General features: G+C 47.6%; 1 protein-coding gene across 1 annotated transcript; it reads left to right on the top strand.

Moving 5' to 3' along the window:
* The first annotated feature begins 386 nt into the window (after window positions 1–386).
* Window positions 387–14965, top strand: LOC122926339. Its single transcript, XM_044277714.1, has 4 exons — window positions 387–549; window positions 6205–6356; window positions 11977–13987; window positions 14493–14965. The coding sequence occupies exons 1-4, from the start codon at window positions 387–389 to the stop codon at window positions 14963–14965; spliced, it is 2799 nt and encodes a 932-aa protein (XP_044133649.1).
* Window positions 14966–20495: the final 5530 nt, after the last annotated feature.

Raw genomic sequence — 20495 nt, 5'->3', positions numbered from 1 at the left:
AACACCTCAGTAGTTTGATCTTCAAAGACAAATGAGAGCATAGACTACGATCCTGGACCTGCAATTAATAAAAAGTTTTATATGATACACAGAACCTCTGGGAGGATCCTGAAAGCCATTCTTCACCCAACACCCTGACACATTGGAAGTTCATGTTCAAGGTGCCAGAATGGAAGAGTAGAACGCCATCAATAATGGACCCCTCTAACATATGCTCCTGGTGAGAGCCTGACAGGCACATGCACTCCTCTCTCCAACAGATTAGCCTAAGAGGGGACATGAGGTGCACCCATCGCAGTACCGAAGACTTTCTAATACCAGATCCAGTCAAAGACAAAATAATTGTGTTTCAGTATAATCTCAAGTGGACTCACCAGGAAGGAGCTATGCGTGAAATCCTCAGCTGTCTTATTGTTCAAGAAATAGGTGGCAGCTTTTATGTCGTCTTAGAGATATTTGAGCGCAATGGCTGTATCTCACAGGTCATAAGCAAAGTGCCAGCGAGCAGCAGTAATTCTCAGATCTCCAATCCCATGAGTGGTCTCACAGGTACAACTGTAGACCTGGAACCCAAAGTGAAAGATGAAAATCAATGTAAACACCTAATCGTCCACCAACACCTGCAACAGCTGGATGCTTAGGAGAGTAGTCAATGTTCTTATGAACCTTCAGTTACATATATGTTTAACAAGTGGATTTCCGTTTTTATAATAATTCTCATCCCTTCTAGATGCTTGGGACAGGGAAGTAACATAGAAGCAAGTGTGAAATACAAAGATATAGATAAGGAGGAGCTGAACTGAATTGCTCAGGACAGGTTATCAATATCTGATCAATGGGGGGCGATACCTGGTACTCCCACCAGTTAGCTGTTCCCTGCAGACTCCAGCAGCAGAACCACCAGAAGCACAGGTCTGTTTACCGCGTAACGTGCCGGTTACTGCAGCTCAGCTTCCATTCATGTAACCCACTACAGCAACTACACTTTGTGCTTACGGCAGTTCTGGCATCGGAGGCTGCAGGGAACAGCTAACTGGTGGGAGTACCGGGTATCGGGCCCCCAAGGATCTGATATTGATAACCTGTCCTGAGGATGGCTAAGTACTTGTTCACATCACCGTTATGTATTCCGTTATGGCTTTCCATTATAACATGGTTATAACGGAAAATAACGGAATCCATAAGAGGGAAATCTAAACGGAAACTTTTAGAGGCATTCTATTTTGATCCGTCATAATAGAAATATATGGGCAAGCCCAACGGATCAGTCTGGTTTCCTGTCGACGGAATATTGTTTTCCAATGGAGTTAGACAACAGATACGATGGCACTGCACATGAGCCCGCTTCCTCCTGCAATTACAGCTGCGGACACTGTTCAGCGTATCCCCTGGTCAGGCGGTGCTCAGCTGGTGTCAGACATAGATAATTCACGTGCAAAAAAGAAAAGAATCCAGCGGTACTCACCAATCGATGTTTTCATGTACTTTATTAACCACGGGTCAGGAGCAGACACGATACAGTGCAACCAAACAAACGGTAAGCGACGACCTGGCCACAGCTCTCCTCTGGCCACAGCTCACAAGTCAAACAGACCTGTCACCTTTTATGGGTAAATGCACCAGGGGCGTATATACACTGCGTCACTTCTCGTCCATAACGCAGCTCAGGTGTACAGCGCTGTTGCGATCGCGCTCACCCACCTCCATCACACACGATCCGATTGAAAGTGTGTGCTTTAGTGGTGTCGCAATCGCTAACTCACCGGAGTGTATGGTAAATAGGTCATATTCTATTTTTTGGTGGGGCAGTGGAACGGACTTGCCTGTATGCTCGCTGCATCTTTTGCGGCCCAATTGAGATGAATGGGTCCACATCCAATCCGCAAAAAAACGCAGATCATGCGGAGAAAAACTATGGCCAAGTGTGTGAGCCCTTAAAGAAGTTTTCCGAGATTTTTTTTCGTGATGACCTATCCTCTGGATATTTGATCGGTGAGGGTCTGACACCCGGGACCCCGCCGATCAGCTGTTTAAGAAGGCATCTGCACTCGCAGTAGCACCGCTGCCTTTCCCTGCTTTTCCTAGGCCTGTGACGACATGTTCATGAATGGAGCTGAGCATGATACCATGCACAGCCGCTATACAGTGTACAGTGCTCTGCTTGGAAAGCTGCGAGAAGGCATCGGCACTCATTGGTAGGGGTCCAAGGTGTCGGACCCTCAACGATCAGATACTGATGACCTATCCAGACACATAAACGCATAAATACCTGCGATACCTGTTTATAAAAATAGATCTTCCTTTTTCCCCCAAGGTGCAACTGAGTTCAATGTATAAACCCACCAGAATTCTAATCTTATATCACCTCCCCGAATATTACATTGGACCTGATCCAACCCAACCGCACGTAAGCCATCATACATACCTTTGTGATCACGAAGTAAAGGTGTAGCCACACAAGTCAAGGGCTTGTCCTTCATCAAGTGCCAGTCAGAAAGTGGATATATACTTCTTCATCCACTTCTTTAACACCTGATTAGTTTGATCTTCAAGGACAAATGAGAGCATAGACTACGATCCTGGTCCTGTAATTAGTAAAATGCTTCATATGATACATAGAACATCTGAAAGGATCCTGAAAGCCATTCTCCACCCAACACACTGACACATTGGAAGTTCATGTTCAATGTGGTTCAAACCTCCAAGGTACTAGACCAAAAGAGTAGAAGCCATCAATAATGGAACTGATGGAGATGTGGATATCATTTTTCAGAAGTCAAGATGGCCCCCATTTTCTCTGGCTCTTGGACAACACCTTATTTACTCAAGTTGGAAATAAAGCACAGAGGGTTTGTCTATCTAAAAGGACTCTCCTCCCTGATGTGTCATATATGACGTGTGCTGTACTGATGTTAATGTGAAGTCATTACAATATGGTGCTGGTACCTAGATGTTTACATAGCTCACATACCAAAAGGTTGGAAAATAGTGCACAATGCGCAGAAGCTAAGTGTTATCCCTTTCTTTGCTTATGTATTCTAGCCAATGGAGCAATGCCACGAGCCTCAGGGGGGATGCACTCTCTGATGTACAAATATACTGCCTAAACTTTGTGTAATAAAGAAGAACTACTTTGACCCTGTCTAGTGTCAGTGTTGTTTCTTCCATGCATGTAAAATCCTAGGATTAAGCTACTAATTTGGAGCAGCAGAGCAAACATCTTTGGCTCTGATTGAGAGCAGCTTTAACAGTTTGGCGCCCAACGTGGGGCTAGAGAGAAAGTAAAATCGGTAGCCGATAGTCTGGGTTCCCAGACAGGGACGTGCACAGACATTTTGAAGGGCAGGGGCTTAAGTAAAAAAAAAGGGCACTTGTCATAATTTCAAAAAATGTTTGTACCACAAAGCTTACTTTTCTAGAAGTCCTACCTTGTTCTCCATGAATTTTTTTATACTGTAACTGTAAACACGACAGATACATAGTAATATATATTTTTTATTTAAATACAATACAAACTTTCAACTTTGTAACTAACATGTTACATTAAAACTGTAATAAAATTTCCGTCCCTATAAAAAAAAAAAATGTTTGTGATAACGTTACACACAACACAATTCAGTCACACTCACACAATTGTTTCCTACTCCCCATCACATTCATTCCCTTGTTATTTCTCCCTTACAGCAGCAATCTTCGGAGGGCCATGTCCCTGTATATGTTTACTACTTCACTGTGGTTTATGGGAATGTCTTTCTCAACAGCCAGGAGTAGGAGGTCAGAAAGCATCTCTTCTGAACAAAGGTTTCTCAGAAGAGATGCTTAACAGATTGAGCTTGGAAAAGGACCTCTCCACTGTTGCTGTTGACACCGGAATTGTTACATAGGTTCTTATCATTTCCACCAGTGTTGGAAAGATATCCTGCTCAGTGTTGTCTCTCAGTGTTTTTAACAGATCCTTCATGGTGGATGTGTCCAGGAAAGAGGCATAAAAGACCCTGAGCTCTGTTTTTAACTTTTGCTCCTCTTCTCCATAGAATTCAAATAGTGTGTGAATGGCCTCAAGAGGAGTAAGGACCTATTACATCTCCCCTAAATCTTCTTTGTAGTTCCTGAGAAAGAATATCAATGAATGTATAGTATACCTTCTGTTGAGGAAGGGTGGCGCGTATTGTGTGGGTGTGTGTGTATGTATATGTATTGGCGGTGCAGAGGACGATGTGCGCAAATGTGCCCAGCACCTGCGCCCATCCGCCTCCGATATTCCCCAGGGGCTCATTCATGCCCCTGTGGGAATTCATATAGTGTGGCCCGCGAATGCCTATACATATACACGTGCCCATTTAATAGGTGATGGGCCCCTTTAATATGTTGTGGGCCCCTTTAATATGTTGTGGGCCCCTTTAATATGTTGTGGGCCCCTTTAATGTATATGTGGGCCCCTTTAATGTATATGTGGGCCCCTTTAATGTATATGTGGGCCCCTTTAATCTCTATACATGATATATATAGATATATATGTCCCCCTTCATGCCCCCTGAAGTAAATGCCACATACACATTAAACCCCCCCTACATGGACCCAGATGCATCAATGTGAATGTGGCCCAAGCATTCACATTGATGCATTCTGAGTAAAGGCGCCAGGATGACCGGATAAGGTCCGGTCATTCTGGTGACCTCAAAAGGATTCAGATTCTAATGAATCTGAATCCTTTTGTTCCAATTATCTCCAGCCCGGCTGGAGATAATTGGAGCATAATAGAGAAAGTGGAGACACCTCCGCTCCCTCTATTATGCGCATTCCGGCATCGCAATTACCATTGCGATGTCCGGAATGCTAAGAGCTGCAGACGGGAGATCAAAGGATCTCCCGCCTGTCAGCCAGTACACGCGGCCCTGCGGCGCGCGTGCAGGGATGCGCGGGCAGGCGCGGTGACGTCATCTCACCGCGCCGGCCCACGTGTTCCTCACAGTGGTGCGCGCTCGCGCGCCGCTGTGTGGGCGGTACGGAGTGCGGGCGGCTGGATATATAAGTCCGGCTGGCCCGACACTAAAGGGAAGAAGAGCCGGCCGCCCACCTTACCTGGAGAATCATCCCCTGGACTGACGAGCCCCCCTGGACAACGAGCAGGACCCTAAGTATCTTTATTAACCCCCCCCCACTATCCCACTAACGATACCCCATTAATCCCCACTATCCCACCAACGCTATCTACCCCCCCACTATCCCACCAACGCCACTCTAAGCCCCCACAATACCCCCATTATAATACCCCTTCCATACCCCCATTATAATAACCCTTGCCCCTGGTTATTATATTAACCCTTGCCATCCCCTGATATACCCTCATTCCCCTGGTAACCCCTGCCATACCCTCATTAACCCTTGCCATCCCCTGATATTAACCCTTGCCATACCCTCATTCCCTTGCCCCTGGTTATTATATTAACCCTTGCCATACCCTCTTTCCCTTAGTTATCACCCCTGCATTGGTTTGTGGTCTGCTTTACCCCAGCACGACCACCGTCAACCCTCGTCGTGCCCCCTAGGGATAGAATATTAGTCAGGTGGGTGGGTTGTTATACTTGTATGTGTGTATTGTATAGTTAGTTTATGGGTGGAATTGGGAACTTGTAGCGTAGTTTGAGTATTGTATATGTGTAGTGCTGTGTATTGTTAGTGTATTGCGTGCTTAGTGTGTTAAATAAATACCGTTATATTTGTACCCTTTGTGTAGCGTGTACTTGTTAGCGGTAGCGAGTTAGTAAGGCGCATGCAGCTAGCATTAGTGATTGGTGTAAGGCATAGCAAAGATATTGTGTTATTGTAATATAAAGGTATAAATAGGCGGAGTCTTCACTAGACGGCTCCTCCTATTTAGGAATATTAATTATCGATATTCGCATAATATTGGTCATTAATATTCCCCCTCTACATTGGCGAGCCAGCCCCACTGCGTAGATTTTACGTTTGTTTTTGGTCTTAAGGCTAAGGGTCGCTAGTACTGTGAATTAGCGGGCAGGAGAGACGCGGTCAGCGGAGTGTCTGAGCGTCTAGGACCCGATAATTCGGACAGGAGAAGCGATACTTCCCTTACAGTACCAGAAATAAAACAAAATCTTTTGCAGAGAACTTATAGTCTATCTGTGTACTAATATTTTTGTATTTGCTTTACACGGTCACCGTTGCTGGGGTGTGAAGAAGGATACGTCACGGAAAGAGATCCATCTTCGTTGGAGGTACATAGAAGTCCGGCTGGTCGGGAAGAAGCGTTCCGGAAGAAAAGGACTTCTTTCAAGCAGCTGCAAGGGACGGGAGAGTACAGCACCAACAAGAAGATGGAGGCTCAGAAAAATGTGAGTATGAACTTCTCCACACTCCAACACTTAGCCAAAAACAGCACTTTTAATCCCATTGTTCCTACTACATACAAATCCGCTGAGCTGCTGTGGTCCGCTTTACTGGACCAGGTGTACGCTCATGACCAGGTTTGTATTAGTAGGAGTGTCTTTAACAAGACCACCAAACGCCTCCAAATGCTAGCCAAATTGGTTCTTTCCTATGAGGATACCATTTGGAAGGCGGAACACACAGAGACACTTGCCAGCACAAGAAGGGCAGGGGAGGTTGCGGACAAGGCAAACTTCCACTGCAATTGTTGTGTTGATAACTATAGAAGAATTCACACACTAGAGGTTCAATTACAAGAGGAAGCCCAGTGTACGGTCGAGAGGGGAAGAGAAATCTGCGTGTTAGAGTCGAGACTCTCGGATAAGGACAGTCTCTACTCTGACTTGGACAGAGAGCTACTCCGGCTGTACACTGAGACTAATCAGTATAGGAACAATACGGTATCTACGGATGCCCTGATTGTTCAGATGAGGGAGGACCTGGCTGCAAAGACGCAAACAATTGCAGACTTGCAGCGGGCAATCTCCAATTTGTCCAGGCCTAGTACCAACGGTATGGTGCCCACGAAACAAGTTTGTGTTTCGGGAACGGCACAGGGGGAGACAGCGGCGACAACGCCAGGGTCTTCAACGGATAATACATCCGCAGTGGTAGACACTAGGGGACATGTGGAGCGGTCACTACGATTCACCCCGACACCCGGGGAGAATAGGAGTAGCAACCGTTACCAGGAACAGGACAACGGTTGGGGAGAGGAGAGTGGAGGATATTCCGCTTCCAATCCGCCAACACGTCCGGAAAAACAGGAAGAGATGTATCCTAACCATTCAAGTATGGAAAGGATAAACTTCCTGTTACGGATCTGCAAGGAGATCCCGAAATATGATCCCCATGTAGATCCGTTCGCTTCATGCGATATTTTCGAAGGTCACTGTAACAAATATTCAGTGGCTCCGGAATATCGCATGGAGCTGTTCAGATTATGGTTACCAACACACCTTAATCAAAGGTATGAGGTAACGGGGAGGATGCAACCCACGAATGGCCAGTTTCATGATAAGGAAGAACGTCTCTCCATACTCACGAGACTGGCCACGGGTCACTGGGATGTCACTCCAGAGGTCCTGTCAAAATTCAAGCCTACTATACATGATGAACCCTTGTCATTGTGTAGTCGGTTTGAAGCAATGTACAGGAGGGTTACCAAAGATCAGGGTATTGGGATTCCACAAGGCATGGTGCGCATGTTTGTGGAAAAATTCCCATATCTTGATACTGCAATCCGGCTGAGTGCAGCTAGGGAGCCATCCCTCACGGACGCAGCCATGATTATTGAGCAGTGTAGACAAGACATACTGCTCAGTAAGAAGTCTGTGAAAGTGAGGGAGCGTGTGCCTGTATACGGTAGGTCACAAGACGACCGGGTACAACACACGAGGTATACATCCACCGTTCGCCCCACGGCCCCACCGTTGGAAAGGGCAGGAAACTTTCGTTGTTTCCTGTGCTTACAAGAGGGCCATATAAAAAGAAATTGTCCACAGTGGTTAAACATTAACCGGACAAATTCGGATAAAAATGGCAATAATAACGGTTTCAGGATGAAACCCAATTTTGCCAGGCCTGTGGGGGGACAGGGTGATATGAATCTGGGACATTCATCAGGGCAAGCACCAAAATGCTTGGCGGTCATGAATGTCCCAGGGGGCGTGGAATCAAGAGATTCCACACCTAAGGATCAGGAACAGAGCGCAAGAGTGGCAGTATGTACCACACAAATACCTACTGGGAGTCTGGTGGATATCGAATGAGGATTAGGGGTCCCTAAAGAGTTGGCACCAGTATGTCCAATCATACTGGATCCTTCAGGGAGACCCCATATAAAAGCCACGATAAAAGATAAAGAAACGGAAATCATGCTTGATACTGGGGCGGAAATTTCCATTACCAATATCAAGCATGATCTACTCCCCAACAGCCCTCAGTGTGTGGTGATCGGATTTGATCACCAACAAGGGGGGGTGAAGGCCCACAGAATTGATGAGGTAATCATTCAGATTACCAGGTGCACTACCCTCAGGATACCCATGTGGTATTACCCCGGTTCTGATAACATTATCGGAACCGATGTAATGACACAAAATGGGTGGATCCTGGATCTGGCAAATTGCATTGTGTGGAGAGGTCCCAGACGAGCCAAGGTGTTTGTCATTCAACGCCAGTATCTGGGACCACCTTTGCCAGCAGTAGATAACTCTACTGATGTGCTGGAACACAAGTGGCCTGAGGTCTCACACAATCCAGACCTTGAGCCTATTGTGTACAAGCACCCTGATCTGTGGGCCCAAAGTAAAAATGACTGTGGCAGACTGATTGGCGTTTTGGTAGACATACAGGGTCCTGACCCTCCACCTCAACGCCAATATCGATTTCCACCAGAGGCCACCCATTCAATTATGGACACAATCCTTGAATTGAAGACTAGGGGTGTGGTCATTGAGGGCAACTCAAAGTGCAACAATGCCCTCTGGCCAGTTAAGAAAAAGGACACGAATGCATGGAGGCTGACCATAGACCTCCGTGTCCTTAACAAATACACCCCTACGTCAGCCCCAGTGGTGGCCCAAACTCCCGACATCATGGCCAGAATAAGTGGCAAAAGCCGCGTATTCTCGACCATCGATGTTGCCAACGGGTTCTTCTCCATCGAACTCACTGAGTCGTGTCGGTACAAATTTGCCTTCACGGTGGGGGACAAACAGTACATGTTTGCGGTACTGCCCCAGGGGTTCCATAGCAGCCCCACGTATTTTCATCAGGCATTGGCGGCTGTGCTGAGTGTATTCTCACGACCGGAATGCCTTTTACAATACGTGGACGACTTGCTTTTGCATACAGAAACCATGGAGGAACACTTGGTTCTGTTGAAAGAGCTGCTAGGACTCCTGGCAAAGTCAGGACTCAAACTGAGTCCCCATAAGGCATATCTGGCTAAAGCAGAGGTAACTTTCCTTGGGGTCCAAATTTCCTGTGGAACCAAAGGTATCATGACGGCCCGTGTGGAAGCCATGGTAAAGTTACCCAGGCCTGGCACCCTTCAGGATTTGAGAAAATTCCTGGGGGTTGCCAACTTCATGAGGGAGTTCATAGAGGATTTCGCGGCCAAAGCGAAACCTCTCTACGAACTCCTTCGGGGAGAGGAACCCTCAATCAAAGGATGGTCCGATGCACAGGAAGAGGCCTTTTCAACCCTGAAAAGGGACCTCTCCTCGGCGCCTGTGTTGGCCACTCCACATTCAGATGGGGAACTGGCCATACAGGCGCATGCAGGGATCGAGTCTATCGCAGCGGTCCTGGTACAGAAAGTAGGCTACGAGACCAGACCGCTGGGATACTTCTCCAGGCTGCTTTCGCCCGTCGAACGAGGGTTCGATGAATGCGCCAAGCAATTGGCAGCCATACACTATGCTGTTAAGACCACTGAGCATATTGTTGGCTTCCGGCCCCTCACTTTGCAGACTCCACATTCACCGTTGACCCTTTTGCTCCGTGATACTCTCCCTGGAGTCTCCCAACAGAGATTCGGGAGATGGATCATGGATCTCAGCGGCCGGAATCTGCAGGTGGACCACAAGGCCAAGTATGTTCTGTCCCAGTTGCTTAACCTGACTGGAACTGAACATGACTGTGGCCAACCGGTAATGGACGACTCTCCACAGATGTTCAGGACTGACAAGCATCCAGATGACAGAGTCATCTTTGTTGATGGCTCTCGGTTCTATCTGGATGGGGAATATGTCACAGGTTTTGCTGTGCTGGATGAGACCACTGGTACCCAGAGTCTTGTCCGGTTACCGGGTCACATGTCAGCACAGCGGGCAGAGTTGGAGGCTGTTAAAGAGGCTCTGCTTCTTCACCCTCCAGGGAAACGAACTATATATAGCGACAGCTCATATGTAGTTCGCTCCCTCACATTGCACCTGGACGTTTGGAAGAGAAGAGGATTTGTGGACAGCCAAAACAAACCTCTGGCTCATGTGTCAGTCCTGAAGGAGCTGTGGGAGTGGGGTATGGCACACGTGGCGGAAGCAGCCATCATAAAAATCCCGGCGCATCAAAAAGGGGATGAACCTTTGACAATAGGTAACAACCAGGCAGACGAACTGGCAAAACTAGCAGCAGTATCTGGGACCTTTAGGGACCCAGGCACTGAGCCACTGCCCGCATTCCGGATTGCAGCACATACCCATCTGAGTGACAGCCCGGTGTCATTCGAGGAGGAACAAGCTAAGGATCCTCTTCTAATGACACACATCCAAGTACCACAGCATCCCTGGTCCTTACAACAGGGGATCCTGTGTTACGACACCGGTACACAGTCGCTTCCTCTCCCGGTGGTTCCTCAGCATCTGCAAGCAGAGCTGACACGGTTGAACCACCAAATGTTTGGACATCTTGGCCGGAATAAGCTCTTGCCTCTCCTGAGAGACAAATTGTACTGGCCCGGAATGTCCAACACAGTAGAGGAGGTTACGCAACAGTGCCTGGTGTGTGCTCAGGTTAACCCAAGGGCATCTGCCTTGAAGCCAGTGTTACAGCGGGTTCCTCCTGCTGATGGTCCATGGTCCGCTATCCAAATTGATTTCATCGGACCTTTACCAACTGGGAGTCGTAACTGTCGTTACGCCCTGGTGGTAGTGGATGTCTTCTCGAAGTGGGTAGAAGCCATCCCTACGGTCAATGATTCGGCCTCCACCACTGCCCGTGTTCTCTGGGAACAAGTCCTGTCACGATGGGGGATCCCCAGATTGATAGAATCCGACAGAGGGACCCATTTCACGGGTAAGGTCATGAAAGCGCTTTGTGGTCTCCTAGACATAAAGCAAAGGTTTCATGTCCCTTATCACCCTCAGTCAGCGGGCATCGTGGAGCGGATGAACCGGACCATCAAAACCCGGCTTTCAAAGGCCTTGCTGGAGAAAGGTTCCTCTTGGGTAACCTCCCTTCCAGCTGTGCTAATAGGTATCCGAGCCACAGAGGCCTCTACTACCGGTATCTCCCCATTTGAACTCATGACCGGACGTAAGATGCCCCTATGTCTACCAAACGAACCCCAAGTGTCGGAGCCCACGAAGAACGCCATCGCCAGGGACTTGTTTCTTCAACAGGTTCAGCAGAACCTGAAGGAGTTACTGCCTCATGCAGCTATACGGTTACACAAACCGTATCTACAGGGGGAAACACCTATGCCCTCTGTAGGAGAAATGGTAATGGTGAAAGTCTTTCGTCGGGTCGGCCCATGGGACGCAAACTGGGAAGGACCGTACAAGGTCCTTGAAGTGATGGGGGACACCATGCTGAAGGTACAAAGGCCTATCACGAGCAAGAAGAAATCCCGTAGACGCCAGGAAGTTTTTTGGATTCACATCGACCAGGCCAAAGCCACCCGAGCCTCCCCAACTCAATAACGAAGACCGTTCCGAGTTGGGTGAGGGGGGGGGGGGAAAGGGCTTGGTGGGTCGAAGGTGAATCCAATACACTTATACACATTCCCTCTCATTGCAGAACACAAGAGGGAGACACTCCATGGGACCTCACTACCAGGGAAGAGCTAGGCATCCTCTGAATGGGATACGTATCCAGCTTGTGACACTGGTGGTAAGCATGTTGGTGGCAGGCTCAGCCTCTTCAGGGGAGGACCTGGGGACTAATATTGGTATGGCCAGCATATCACTTGATGGACCCGGCCTTTTAATGGTGGAATGTTTGGGTGGCAAAATCCTGGAACCATACGAGCACGTTACCTTTACACCAGGTCAATGGTATCTGTATGGTTTCCAGAGAGAGGGTTTTGCCAACGGTGTAATTCAGCATTATACCCCGGTGGAGAATGTGTCTGCCATACAACATGACTTGCACGCTCTCTGTCTCAAGGAATACAGGCATTTTCAGGACTTGGACCCTGTACCTATCAAATCCTTAAGATGGGTGTCTAGGAATCCACACCTGCACCCTTACCAGCAAGTGAGAGCCAACACTACCTCAGTGTTGTGTACAAAGGAGGGTTTGCTGAGTCCTGAAGATGTCACTGGGGCAGAGTACAGCGGTTGGTATATCCTGAAAGCTACCTTCCTAGGGAAGGATAGCAGAAACGGGTTGAGGGTTAGGACATATTTCGATAGGCCCATTCCGGTAAAAGGCACCCTGAAGGCTTATTGTATGTTGAGGGATTCCCAGATGATTATCACCAGGGAATCCAGTTATGTACAGGGACATGTATCCACAGATTACTTGCGAACCAGCATAATGATGTTAAAGTTAAATTGCAGTGACTCTGATCAGGCCATCTGGAATGATCAGAGTGGTCCGGTAAAACTGGAGGGTTTGTATCGAGCCACAGTTTTAAAGGTACGGACCGATGCCAAGGACCCAAGGTATGCGCAGTTAAAGGGGTCTCCATCCATACGGTCTTTCATGATTACGATCATGAGAGACAACTGCGTTCCTGAGGTGACGGGATACTATTTCGTCACCTATGCCCACTGGGAACAGGATACCCAGATGGTGATGTTAGACACTAATCCCTGGAGGTGGGATTTAGTGTGTAATGGGGTGGACACCCCTACAGTGGATGTATGGATGGATGGTACCCCTATGACTGAGGAATACCGGGGTAGGTATGTGTCTTCCGATTGGACAGACCCCAGAGGCAGGGACATTAACTTTGACATCAATATAGATGGTTCATTCAAGTGGCCTTTTTGCGAGGCAGCCGACGAAGGGTGCTGGACCTTTACTCAATGGGTCTATCTGTCTCAAACCAAACCCGTAGGGAAACTAGTGTTACAGGCTGGAGAAGACGAACAATGGTATCCATTCAAAGGACGGGGACAGGTCTGTGTTACGGTAGTAAGGGTCCCTTACGAAACAGAAGGTCTCCAACCCGTAAGACCACATTCAGACTCTTGCACCACCCCTATCCATCAATTGGCAGACCCTGTAGCTCCTCAACTGTCATCCCCCTGGAAGATCATCACGGAGGCAAAATTCATCCTGTTTACCTGGAGAATTTCCGTAGATGACTTCCGAGTTGATCACTGGGATCACAGGTGTGAGGAGTTCGTTAGGAACCAAATTGACATGGTAAGAGGTTGGATAGAGGCGGGGCAAGAGGTCAGGAAAGACGACTCTCGACCCAGGAAGAACAGGGGGAGGAGAGACCTGGTGGCTATGGGACTTGGCGGAGGTGCTTTGGGAGTGGGTGCCCTGAACACTATGGATATGGAAGTCCTGAGAAGTAAGCTTGGGGAGGTTGCGCGACACGCCGGGGAGGGATTCAAGACCCAGATTGATGTAGACCACGTCTTAGAGGGTTTACAACACTCGCACATTGATGCCACTACCTCTCTATCTTCTGCTATACGCGAGAAGTTTAGGAGGTTAGTTGTGGGTCTTTTGGAGGAGCAGGATCGGGCTCAGCTTGCCCTGGCGTGTACGCAGGTCCAAAGTGAACTCTCGGACAACCTTAAACATATTGTCACGGCACTTCATAACGGCCACTTCCCATTCAACCTCCGTCAGCGAAGGTCCACTGATTTCTCCTTTTGCCATTAATCACACCAACTGGTGGGTGGTTCAGTGGCATGGATGTCAAAATTTAACCTGCACTGCTTCGTCCCTGGCACCTGTATCCGGTCGCATCAGACAAGGATACAGTGTCATCAATCTAGGAACGATGATTAACAACCAGACGGTGCTTCATCCCCAGCTCCCCTCGGGCGTTCTAACCTATGAGGAGGGCCATCCCTCTTTGTTTGATACAGAGGGATGTCGGATAAAGGAGAATGCCATCCTCTGTCAGGGTAGTCGGGAGCGGATGCTCAGACACCAGTGTTGGAACACCGAGGGGTCCTGTGAGATGAAGGCCAACCCAATGCCCTCATCCTCTTTGAAATATTTGGGGCAGGGGTATTGGTGTTGGTACCAAGGGAGTGATCCATCATATGCAATTTTTGGGCTTAACTGCACCGAACGAGGAACACTCCGCCCCGGAGCGTACTGCACCCTTAGTCCCGTTTTAGGTTTGAACGTCGCAGAGCAGCAGGGAAGAACCCCGATTACCCCAGAGAAAAGACTTGACATCCGCCCCGATGTTCCTGTAAGACTTCAGAAGATTCCTCTTGGTTTCGGCAAAGAACTTAGACATCTCCTAATGGATTTTAACCAAGAGGAAGAGATCGTACAACGTCTTTGGGAGACGGAGAAGCAAGCCACCATTCAACTCACCCATGACCGAACAAAGATTACCGCGGTTGCCACAGCATTGGACAAAGACTCAAAGGTTTCGTGGTGGGAGAGTCTTTTCGGATATAGTCCTAAGGCAACTTCATTTTTCAATTTATTGATACACCCGGTGATAGTGCTTCTGGCTCTGGTTGGACTCATGTACCTTGGACTATGGTGGATGTATCGGAGAGTCAAGAGACTAACGGACCAACTAAACCAGAACCAGACGGCACTGCACGAAGTCAACCGCCGAAGGCTCAGGACATGACTCCACAAGAAGTCCTGAGGCCTAATCACCCAAAAGACAGGACAATTGGACTGAACTCTTGGGGTTGGGGGGGTTATTGTGTAAATAGGTGGTGTGAATGGGGATAGAATAGGGCACGATAGGGACAGGCCCCCTCTGGTTGCCATTTGCCACTTTGACCCCTGAACGGTAAGGACCATGAGGGAAAACCTGGATGTGTAGTGTAACGGAGGTATTCCCGTTGTTAGAATTTAGGTACCGTGACATCACCTCTATTGAGGATATATATCTGACCTGCCTTGTAAAGACCGATTCAGCTGTCCATGGGAGAACCGCACCCATCCTTCAATCAAGATGGAACAAGACATGCTTAAGGAGAGTTGGCACAGAATGGAGACTGAGACTGCAAGGGTGGACCCACTCCAGATTCTTTGGGCGTGGACGACACCTGAAGATCGGCAGCAAGGCCAAGAGACGGCGAGGGTGTGGTCATTCTAAACTTCAGGAGTGACCAACACCGGAAGAAGTGAGAAGAAAGACCAGTCAAAGACTGCGAGGTTCAAGCCACTCCGGACAGTAGGAGGGGCTGACACCGTAACAATCAAGGTAGCAGAGAGTTCCTGGGAAAAGAAGATGACGGTGTATCCTGTGGATGGGGGAGTCGGTTACGGTGAAGGGCAGGTCGGAGGAAGTCATCGGGTTAGATGATGTCTAGGTACCTAAGAGACAGGGTGCACTCCGGTTTTCCTGGACCATTACCAAGGATGGGGTTGAGGGGGGCAAAGATGCCTCCACCCTTCCCCCCAAGAGATTGTCGCATTTCCGACAACAGGGGGATTGTTGAGGAAGGGTGGCGCGTATTGTGTGGGTGTGTGTGTATGTACAGTGGAGGAAATAATTATTTGACCCCTCACTGATTTTGTAAGTTTGTCCAATGACAAAGAAATGAAAAGTCTCAGAACAGTATCATTTCAATGGTAGGTTTATTGTAACAGTGGCAGATAGCACATCAAAAGGAAAATCGAAAAAATAACTTTAAATAAAAGATAGCAACTGATTTGCATTTCATTGAGTGAAATAAGTATTTGAACCCCTACCAACCATTAAGAGTTCTGGCTCCCACAGAGTGGTTAGACACTTCTACTCAATTAGTCACCCTCATTAAGGACACCTGTCTTAACTAGTCACCTGTATAAAAGACACCTGTCCACAGAATCAATCAATCAAGCAGACTCCAAACTCTCCAACATGGGAAAGACCAAAGAGCTGTCCAAGGATGTCAGAGACAAAATTGTAGACCTGCACAAGGCTGGAATGGGCTACAAAACCATTAGCAAGAAGCTGGGAGAGAAGGTGACAACTGTTGGTGCGATTGTTCGAAAATGGAAGGAGCACAAAATGACCATCAATCGACCTCGCTCTGGGGCTCCACGCAAGATCTCACCTCGTGGGGTGTCAATGGTTCTGAGAAAGGTGAAAAAGCATCCTAGAACTACACGGGAGGAGTTAGTTAATGACCTCAAATTAGCAGGGACCACAGTCACCAAGAAAACCATTGGAAACACATTACACCGCAATGGATTAAAATCCTGCAGGGCTCGCAAGGTCCCCCTGCTCAGGAAGGCACATGTGCAGGCCCGTCTGAAGTTTGCCAATGAACACCTGAATGATTCAGAGAGTGACTGGGAGAAGGTGCTGTGGTCTGATGAGACCAAAATAGAGCTCTTTGGCATTAACTCAACTCGCTGTGTTTGGAGGAAGAAAAATGCTGCCTATGACCCCCAAAACACCGTCCCCACCGTCAAGCATGGGGGTGGAAACATTTTGCTTTGGGGGTGTTTTTCTGCTAAGGGCACAGGACAACTTATTCGCATAAACGGGAAAATGGACGGAGCCATGTATCGTGAAATCCTGAGCGACAACCTCCTTCCCTCTGCCAGGAAACTGAAAATGGGTCGTGGATGGGTGTTCCAGCACGACAATGACCCAAAACATACAGCAAAGGCAACAAAGGAGTGGCTCAAGAAGAAGCACATTAAGGTCATGGAGTGGCCTAGTCAGTCTCCGGACCTTAATCCAATCAAAAACCTATGGAGGGAGCTCAAGCTCAGAGTTGCACAGAGACAGCCTCGAAACCTTAGGGATTTAGAGATGATCTGCAAAGAGGAGTGGACCAACATTCCTCCTAAAATGTGCGCAAACTTGGTCATCAATTACAAGAAACGTTTGACCTCTGTGCTTGCAAACAAGGGTTTTTCCACCAAGTATTAAGTCTTTTTTTGTTAGAGGGTTCAAATACTTATTTCACTCAATGAAATGCAAATCAGTTGCTATCTTTTATTTAAAGTTATTTTTTCGATTTTCCTTTTGATGTGCTATCTGCCACTGTTACAATAAACCTACCATTGAAATGATACTGTTCTGAGACTTTTCATTTCTTTGTCATTGGACAAACTTACAAAATCAGTGAGGGGTCAAATAATTATTTCCTCCACTGTATATGTATTGGCGGTGCAGAGGACGATGTGCGCAAATGTGCCCAGCACCTGCGCCCATCCGCCTCCGATATTCCCCAGGGGCTCATTCATGCCCCTGTGGGAATTCATATAGTGTGGCCCGCGAATGCCTATACATATACACGTGCCCATTTAATAGGTGATGGGCCCCTTTAATATGTTGTGGGCCCCTTTAATATGTTGTGGGCCCCTTTAATATGTTGTGGGCCCCTTTAATGTATATGTGGGCCCCTTTAATGTATATGTGGGCCCCTTTAATGTATATGTGGGCCCCTTTAATCTCTATACATGATATATATAGATATATATGTCCCCCTTCATGCCCCCTGAAGTAAATGCCACATACACAGCCCCACATACATTAAACCCCCCCTACATGGACCCAGATGCATCAATGTGAATGTGGCCCAAGCATTCACATTGATGCATTCTGAGTAAAGGCGCCAGGATGACCGGATAAGGTCCGGTCATTCTGATGACCTCAAAAGGATTCAGATTCTAATGAATCTGAATCCTTTTGTTCCAATTATCTCCAGCCCGGCTGGAGATAATTGGAGCATAATAGAGAAAGTGGAGACACCTCCGCTCCCTCTATTATGCGCATTCCGGCATCGCAATTACCATTGCGATGTCCGGAATGCTAAGAGCTGCAGACGGGAGATCAAAGGATCTCCCGCCTGTCAGCCAGTACACGCGGCCCTGCGGCGCGCGTGCAGGGATGCGCGGGCAGGCGCGGTGACGTCATCTCACCGCGCCGGCCCACGTGTTCCTCACAGTGGTGCGCGCTCGCGCGCCGCTGTGTGGGCGGTACGGAGTGCGGGCGGCTGGACATATAAGTCCGGCTGGCCCGACACTAAAGGGGAAGAAGAGCCGGCCGCCCACCTTACCTGGAGAATCATCCCCTGGACTGATGAGCCCCCCTGGACAACGAGCAGGACCCTAAGTATCTTTATTAACCCCCCCCCACTATCCCACTAACGATACCCCATTAATCCCCACTATCCCACCAACGCTATCTACCCCCCCACTATCCCACCAACGCCACTCTAAGCCCCCCACAATACCCCCATTATAATAACCCTTGCCCCTGGTTATTATATTAACCCTTGCCATCCCCTGATATACCCTCATTCCCCTGGTAACCCCTGCCATACCCTCATTAACCCTTGCCATCCCCTGATATTAACCCTTGCCATACCCTCATTCCCTTGCCCCTGGTTATTATATTAACCCTTGCCATACCCTCTTTCCCTTAGTTATCACCCCTGCATTGGTTTGTGGTCTGCTTTACCCCAGCACGACCACCGTCAACCCTCGTCGTGCCCCCTAGGGATAGAATATTAGTCAGGTGGGTGGGTTGTTATACTTGTATGTGTGTATTGTATAGTTAGTTTATGGGTGGAATTGGGAACTTGTAGCGTAGTTTGAGTATTGTATATGTGTAGTGCTGTGTATTGTTAGTGTATTGCGTGCTTAGTGTGTTAAATAAATACCGTTATATTTGTACCCTTTGTGTAGCGTGTACTTGTTAGCGGTAGCGAGTTAGTAAGGCGCATGCAGCTAGCATTAGTAATTAGTGTAAAGCATAGCGAAAGTATTGTGTATTTATTATATAAAGGCATAAATAGGCGGAGTCTTCACTAGACGGCTCTTCCTATTTATGAATATTAATTATCAATATTCGCATAATATTGGTGATTAATATTCCCCCTTTACACCTTCCTTCTATAGTAGTCTTCTACGGACTGGAAGGAGTGGCTCTCTGTGGCTGCATGGGTACTCTGACAATATTTTGCAGGCACCCTCCTCTGTCTTTGCTCTCACAGTTCTGCAGAGCATCAGAGGCATGTGCAGTGACCTGAAAGACTGGAGTGGCTATCTCAAGGCAAAGCAAAAACTCAAATGGCTTTAAGGTACATCCTGGCATCTCCAGCAGCAGTATCTGGAGGCTCCTGCTCTGTAATGTCAGTGAGGACTTTGACCACCGAACTCATAACTTCAAGGAGGGCCTTCAGGGCTTTTTCTCTACATGCCCAACATGTGTCAGATAGCTTTTGCAGTTGAATTATACGTTCTCCAGGGTGCAAGGCTTCTTAGGCAGTGGGCTTGGCAGTGCACAGATAGAGCCTTGTTATTGTGTTGCAGTATTCTTGACTGCAGTCCTTTGTATTGATCACTTATATTGGCAGCACCATTATAGCCTTGACCACGCATGTTTTCTATCTGTAGATTGTTGTTCTTTAGCAAGTCAAGAACCGTGTTCTCTATCTCTTCACCTGTCGTTTTTGCCACATTGCAGCCCTCGAGGAAGCGCTCCTTGACTTCCATTTGGTACACATAACACACCACAATAGAGACCTGCTCACAGTGAGATGCATCAGTAGTTTCATCTATAAGAACTGAATATATATTCGCCTCCTCTATTTCTTTTCTAATCTCTCGTTTTGTGAATGTGGCCAGTGCTTTGATAAGATCATTTTTTGTTCTATTTGAGAGGAGTGAAACTTGACACCTATTCTTACCTATTTTCTGGCCTTTTACATTATCCAAATGTAGTTTGAGTACACTATCATACTGGCTAAATATTTTAACAAGTTCAAGGAAGTTGCCTTGGTTTGAACATGTGGCAGACTCGTCATCACCCCTGAAAGCCTTCCTCTGCCATGCAAGATATAGAGTTATATCAATTAATCGGGTCAAGAGTTCTCTGTTTCTTTGTTTCTCTCGCTCCCTTTTTGCCTTACCTAGAACATCTGATACATCAAAATCCGATTGCAAAGCACTCTTTTTGTATGTGTTCCATCGCACCATGCTTGTTAAGTGGGCCTCTGAATCTGCATGTTCTTTTATTTTGTCAAGTCCCTTTTTCCAATTGCTTACCCCAGCCACTCTCCATGAACTCTTTTGTTCATTTAGAAAAAGCCGACAGCTGAAGCAGTACATACTGTCCTTGTCAGGTGAATACTCTAATCACAGCTTATTTTCATACCACACCTTCTGAAATGATCGGCCTTCAGTGTTGACACGGTCTTCTA

Source organism: Bufo gargarizans, chromosome 2, assembly GCF_014858855.1.
Source record: "Bufo gargarizans isolate SCDJY-AF-19 chromosome 2, ASM1485885v1, whole genome shotgun sequence".
Taxonomy (NCBI): Eukaryota; Metazoa; Chordata; class Amphibia; order Anura; family Bufonidae; genus Bufo; species Bufo gargarizans.
Note: the sequence above shows the minus strand (reverse complement) of the source record. Positions and strands in the feature narration are given on the sequence as shown.

Bases quoted from the DNA above. Each gene is read 5' to 3' on its own strand.
- LOC122926339 (XM_044277714.1), top strand. From the start codon at position 387: ATGCGTGAAATCCTCAGCTGTCTTATTGTTCAAGAAATAGGTGGCAGC. The intron at 550-6,204 runs GTACAACTGTAG...GGTGTGAAGAAG, and splicing joins TCCCATGAGTGGTCTCACAG to GATACGTCACGGAAAGAGAT. The intron at 6,357-11,976 runs GTGAGTATGAAC...CTCTCATTGCAG, and splicing joins AGATGGAGGCTCAGAAAAAT to AACACAAGAGGGAGACACTC.